This window comes from Euphorbia lathyris, chromosome 8, assembly GCF_963576675.1.
Source record: "Euphorbia lathyris chromosome 8, ddEupLath1.1, whole genome shotgun sequence".
In the NCBI taxonomy this organism is placed as follows: Eukaryota; Viridiplantae; Streptophyta; class Magnoliopsida; order Malpighiales; family Euphorbiaceae; genus Euphorbia; species Euphorbia lathyris.
Genome location: NC_088917.1, coordinates 19,365,159 through 19,372,369, shown reverse-complemented (window position 1 = coordinate 19,372,369; position 7,211 = coordinate 19,365,159). Strand labels below are relative to the sequence as shown.

The 7,211-nt window shown below is 32.1% G+C and overlaps 1 protein-coding gene across 1 annotated transcript; it reads left to right on the top strand.

Annotated features, from left to right (window-relative positions):
* Positions 1-448: 448 nt before the first annotated feature.
* Positions 449-6,902, top strand: LOC136203877 (uncharacterized). The gene is given in 3 exon segments (XM_065995094.1): positions 449-563; positions 6,380-6,739; positions 6,742-6,902. Coding segments are annotated over 3 exon segments (636 nt in total).
* Positions 6,903-7,211: the final 309 nt, after the last annotated feature.

Genomic DNA, 7,211 nt, shown 5'->3' with positions numbered 1-7,211 from the left:
AATATGCGAAGCACGCGATCTTCCGCATGAAGTTCAGATTTACAAATTTCTAACCTCAAAAGTAAACTAACATCAACGAGTTCAAAGCGATTTAACCATATGAAACTAACATCATACTTACATGACAAGGCTTGGGCTTTGATTGATGAAGGATCTTAAGGAAAAAAAGAGAGAGAAAATCGCGAACTGTGAGAGTGAGAGTGAGATTTATCGCGTAAAAAGAGAGAAGAGGGGATGATCTGATTAAGTATCTTATATATATGAAGGGTATTATGGGTATTTCAAACTAACTCAGTCTATATATGTAAGTTGAACAATAATGGGTCTTAAAATGTAAATGGGCCTCCTATTACACCCCATTTTTGTAATTTTCCCGTATATTTAAAATAGTAATTAATTAATACTCCAAAATCTATATCGAATAATTTTAGACACGGATATGACATAAATGGTATTTGCAGGTGCATTAGTTAAAGTTGACGCTTCACCATTTGCAGTTTTGATGCATATTTATGGAAAAGATCATGTCAACTGCTTGGAGAACAAGCATCTGAACATTATTGGCGAGTTTATGACAAGATTTTAACTTTTTAGAGTTACTAGGTTGGATTGGGTTATATTAATGTTAATGTTGTATATTTTGTTTTGGACATGTTTGTAAGAAGCTAAACTTGATTTTATGAAGAAATACATTTGAATTTTCAATTTTTTTAATAATGTTTATAATTTTAAGTAATTGTACTTATTATTAGTTAAGTTTATTCTTTGATTAACTTTTCTAATTGTTTTGATAAGATTTTTTAGTTCAAATATTATAAATAAATTCTAAAAATAATAAAAATAACACTAGAGGCGGTTTTAACCGCCTCTACAGTATAAAAAAAACGTTGGTAAAGACGTTTGTTTTTGTGTCTCTTTTTCTATTTTTAGCGATGGTAATTTCTGTCGGAAAATGTAAGTCATCACTACAAAACCTTACCCCGACGCTCAGACAAAATCGTTGCAACTTTTGCAACGCTTGCATTACGGGCGCTTATGCGACGGTTTAGAATACCGTCGCTAATAATTGTAGAGGTGGTTAAAACCGCCGCTACAGTGACAATTTTTTGTCGCTAAAGGTCTTTTTTTTTGTAGTGGTACTATATTATATGAGTATGCAGATGAAGAATTACAATAGCTATAAGCAACCTTTGCGCCAATTAAAGAAAAACAATTGAAAGTTGAATTTTCAAATTTGATTCTAAAACAACAAATTAATTTAAACATGTCTAACTAAAATAACAATTGATCTTTAAATTTCTTAGACAATCAACTCTTAACAAACTGGACAAAGCCTATAACACATCCAAGCCATCTTCATCTTACATATAGTTAATTTAGTCCTTTACCGCTACTACTAATCTACTAAAACAAAATTGGATTAAATAATAAAATATTAAAAAACTAATAGATCTCTATTTATGACATGAAGGTTTATAAGTATAAAATGGAAAACGCATCATAAGACCCCTGATAATTCTGATTTTAATAATAAACATCCCACACTTGGTGGGATATAAAACATATGGGATAACAAACAATCAATAACATACAATTAGAATCAAGTCTTTATGAAAATTAATTTTCACATAATGAAATCTTTCAACAAAACTAAATAAAAATAATAGAACTAATTCATTTAATTAGCCAATAAAAATAATAGAACTGATTCATTTAATTAGCCAATAAAAGTATACGAAGAGAATGGAGAACCTGCTTACTCACTCTCTCTAAAATGACCTGGCATGCCACACACATTTTCAGAGAAGGAAATCAGGCTGCGGATCGGTTAGCGAGTCATGGTCAATCAGCAACGGATACCTGCTGGTGGAACTCTGCACCATACTTTTGTCAGGCTTTTGCGTTTGATGATTTATGTAATGTAGCACACATTCGTTTCTTGTAGATTTCTTTGTTTTCTTTCCTTTTTTAGTTCTGTTCCTCCCCCTCTGTATTTTTTCCTTTTTATTAATAATATTCGGGTTGATGGTTGTGTCGGAGGTGCCAGCCTAGCTGGGATGTCTGACCTTCCTTCGCATCCCAACTTTCATTCAAAAAAATTAGCCAATAAAAGTCTTAGACATCCAAGGAAGGAAAAGCAACATTAACTAGTTGAACTTATCATCACAGACCACAAATTGCACAAAATCGCAAATCAAATCACAAACATAAAATCTAATTGAAAATGTACAAATAGATGATTTAGATCTAAAATATAAGCAAGTCAAACAAAAAATTATGCCTCAATTAGTTGAGTTCATAAACAGAATTACATGCTAGAAAGACTTCAGACAGAATATCAAAAGCCATAAACGTCTTACCTTGACGATACGATGTGAGAACAAACGACTGAGGGTTTGTTCGGCGGTGTGAGATTCGAAGCAAGATCGGAAAGGATGAAGCAATCGGTAGTGCAAGATCGGAAAGGGTGCGAGATCGGAAGCAAGATCGGAAAGGATGTGAGAACAAACTACTCTCTGGTTTGTTTGGCAGTGCTGCTGCGTTCGTTCCTTTTAGATTTTAGGTTAGGTTTTGGACAACATAACAGAAAAGATAAAATAATAAGTTAAGTATAAAATAATAAGAATATAAGTTAAGTAGGTGCCGCTATGGTTACTTTATTTTTTACAAAGTACCGTTACTTGGTGTGGTTTTCACCATTGGATGATAGAGCATAAAATTAATCCAATGGTGAAAATCACATCAAGTAACGGTACTTTGTAAAATATAAAGTAACTATAGCAAACACCTAAGTACTTAGTAATAAATAATAAATACATGTATTAAACTTAAAAAAAAATAAAATACATATATTAAACGGTTTGGTTAACCATTAACCGTGGTTTTTATATTCTCCAAATCGAAGCCGAAACCGAATTCAAACTATTTTTCAACCCTAAAGCAAAACTGTAAGTTTGGTTAACCACTTTTTTCGGTTCGGTTACTAGTTTGTCTGGTTATTTTGTCCACCCCTAAAACAAAGTAAAATAATAAATAAACTTGAAACGGGTAATGAAGTTAAACTAAAATTGCTGAAACCTACAAATATGCTTACCAAAAATTCAAATTGGAAATCAAATTCAATAACTGTTGGGCTTAGGCCGAGAGAATTTATATTCTTTCAATTGATTGGTGGCCAAAGGAACCCTAAACCAAAAGAAAAGAGAATTGTTAAAATCAAATAAAACAAATGAAGTTGAAGCAAAAATGCAAGAACTATACAAATGTTTACCAAGAATTGAAATTGAATATCAAATCCAACAGGTGTTGAGCCTGTAGAAGAACACCTAAATCCAAAGAAATGATAAAATTGAAACCAAAAACAACATGACACTAAAATCCAACTCATCACAATTGGGCAAACATTGAACACGAAATCAGAAAGAAATGGAAATTGGAAGTGAATCATACAACAAAAAAAACACTATGATTTATTTAGATTTGTTTGATAATGGCCATATATTAAAGGAGAAAAGAACATAACTTTGAAGGATTGCTGCTCTTCACAACTGCCTTCTCGAAAAAAATTACCAAGCAAAAAACTAATGGAGAATATTTAGATCAAATTGAAAAAAGAGATATCTAAAAGATCAACATTGTGAGATACATAGAAGAGCAATAGAAATGTATTGGAAGAGAAAAATGTCTAAATACAAATAAAACAACAAAATAGAAAAAAACGAAAAGGCTGAGAGTTACCCGATAGATCTGAGAATTACCTTCATCTACTAAGCTGACCTTAATATAACTAAGATAGAAAAAAGAGTGAAGAAAGATGAATTAAATTAGAGAAAGAACAATCATAATCACAGTTAATAAATTTGCAAAATCAAACTGAAGAATAGATATAAGTCTTACACCCATAAAACCGCTAAAACAAAAAGGAAAGCAACTGGAAATATGAAACTGACGAACAAATCATCAACCTGAAACCCTAGAAGGGAAAATTAAAATTAACCAATTACATAATAGGGACAGAATTCACGATAAATGGCTTCCCCGTTCAGATCGATATTAGGAAAAGGTATCGGGATTCCAACACGTTTTCTTGTCAGATTTTATTTTTCCGTCATGTATTTTCCATTTCATATATGCCATCGTTGTTATCGTGGTTGTCTTTCCACTACAAAAAAAAAAATGCTTGTAACGAGGGGGATATTCTCATTAAAAGCCCAAATATCCTCACTAAATTGTTTTTAGTGAGAATACTTACTCTCATGGCTCCCTTCATTACAAAGTCCCCTACTAATTGTATTAATGAGGATAAATTGTTCCCTTCATTATTAATTTATGACGAGAGTAATTTTACCCTCACTAAAATGTCTATAATGATAAGAATATTGACTCATTAAAATATTTATAAGGGTAATTAATTTATTAGTCCCTATATTTTGACAAAACACACTGTTTAGTCCCTGTATTTTCAAAAACACATGGTAAGGTCCCTAACCTTTTTATCAATGAACTGTTTAGTCCTTCCGTCTGTTTGTTATATTTTTTTTACCGTTTATGACTTCAGAAATGACTAAATTACCCTTTACTATTTACCTTCAAACTTTAGAAGAGAAAGTCTAATTTAAAAGAAGCTATTTGTATGGAGAACAAGAAAAAGAAAAGACCCAATGCATACGAATTTGAACGATTAAGAAGAAAATCAAGAAGAAGAACATTCAAAGTTGATTTCAGATGCATTAGAGTTTAAAGGAAATGAAAAGAAGAACGCAAATCCAAATTGACTAACAAAATCTTCATGAGAGTCTAACGGCAGGGACTAAACAGTTTACCGAGAAAAATGTTAGGGACTAAACAGTTCATTGAGAAAAAAGTTAGGGACTTTATCATGTGTTTTTGAAAATACAAGGACTAAACAGTGTGTTTTGTCAAAATATAGGGACTAATAAATTAATTACCCTATTTATAATGATTAAAAACTATTATCATTAAAGTATTTATAGTGATTTAAAAATATTCTCATTAAAATGTTTATAATGATTAAAAATCCTCTCATTATATCATACTCCCTCCATTCCATTATATAGGTCATTCTAGCAAATTAGTTTTTTCCCTAAATATAAGTCATTCTAGGATTCCAATGCTTATTGCCCAATAGTGACATGAGAGAGAATTATTTTTTGTATTGATACATGTGTTTTTTAATATTCCAATGCTTATTGCCCAATAGTGACATGAGAGAGAATTTTTTTTAGTTAACCAATATATTTCTTAATTTGTGTGAAATACCCTAGAATGACTTATATAATGGAATGGATGGAGTAATATTTTTTCCCAATAATATTTTATTATTTGGACTGAAATTCCAATAATTAAATAATTATAATTTTGGATTGAAAGGAGCTATACTAGAATCAAATAGTCAAGTTAAGTTTGCAAGAAAATAATGTATGTTATGTATGTCAACAATAGATTACAAATAAAGTTTCATTTCAATTAGACAAGACAAAGCACACAACATAAATTAGCTAAGCTAAGGGAGCAGCCAAATGCATTCCGTAAGGAAATGAAAGCTCAAAATTACATATACATAAACACACATCTTATGCAGTGAATATAATTGCTCCAGCCTGAATGAATCCAATAGTTGCAGGGCCAAGAACAACTGCACTTGAATTAGGACATCTACTTAGCTATGCCAAAAAGAAATCTACATGAAACTAATAACTAAAAGGATTAATACACATATTTGTCCCTATATTATCACAGAAAAACAGATATACCCTTATATCAAATAAATCCATAAAATTAGGGTAAATTATATATGTGGTGTACAACCTTTACCTCAAATCACACTTTGGTGTACAACCAAAATTTTGTCACACTAAACTGTACGAACTTCAAGTGACCTCCCACTAAAGTGTATAGCCGATTTTTATGACCGGTCAACGCTGGTCAACTATGCCACATCAGCATTTTTTATTGTAGAATTAAAAAAAGTGGGACCCACTCTTTATGGAATGACTAATATAGCCTCCTCCCTTATAAAATTACTAAAATATCCTCATCTTCCTCCTTCAACTCCTCTCTCCCCTTTCTCTCTCTATGTCTTCTCTCTCACTCCTCTCTCTCTACCATTTCTCTCTCACTCATCTCTCTACCGTTCTCAGCATCTCAATACTATTAAATAAAATCCATATCAAAATCAGAACTTTACTAAAGCTTGCTCAAACGTTAAAAAATGCTGCAGTAACCAAAAGCAAAATAAAAAGGTTAAAAAATGGCTACATTATCTGTAATTTTTTTGTATTGAGTACTTTTTTCTCTCTTGCCCCTTTTCATCAATTTTTTTTTTTTTGCTATTGGTTTTAATTCCTAAATTTTTTAGAAGATGGAAAGATAGATAAGTACAGTGAAGAGATTGAGAAAGAAATTATCCGATTGTCATCAAGATTAGAAGCTCTCCGTCTCGAGAAAGCACAAAGAAGTTTGAAACAGAGTTTTGATCGGAAAGGAAGGGTTGTGTCGGTGAAATTTATGGAACCGAAACAGAATGTTAAGATTGAAGAACCATCGAAGATTAATAGAAGAGGAGTTAGTTTGGGGCCATCGGAGATTTATTCTGCAACTAAACCTAGGTTATGGAGCAAACCGGAGGTCACACCTGTTTCAACTCAGAATCGTTGGAAATCATGTTTTTGGAAGCTAGAAGAAATCGATGAACTGAAAGCAATAAAAGAAAGAGGGAAAAGCTCAGTCCAATATCACGCAAAATTCAAATTCCAAAAATGGCTGCTACTACTGGCGGATCTAAAAGGCCTCTGAAGTAAGAAGATGGAGCTCTTGCTTCAATTCAGCCAAAAACCCTATTCAAAGATGGAGAAAATTCAGGAGTGAGAGAGAAATGGTAGAGAGAGAGGAGTGAGAGAGAAGACATAGGGAGAGAAAGGGGAGAGAGGGGTTGAAGGAGGAAGATGAGGATATTTTAGTAATTTTATAAGGGAGGAGGTTATATTAGTCATTCCATAAAGAGTGAGTCCCACTTTTTTTAATTATACAATAAAAATGCTGATGTGGCATAGTTGACCAGCGTTGACCGGTCATAAAAACCGGCTGTACACTTTAGTGGGAGGTCACTTGAAATTCGTACGGTTTAATGTGACAAAATTTTAGTTGTACACCAAAATGTGATTTGAGGTAAAGGTTGTACACCACGTATG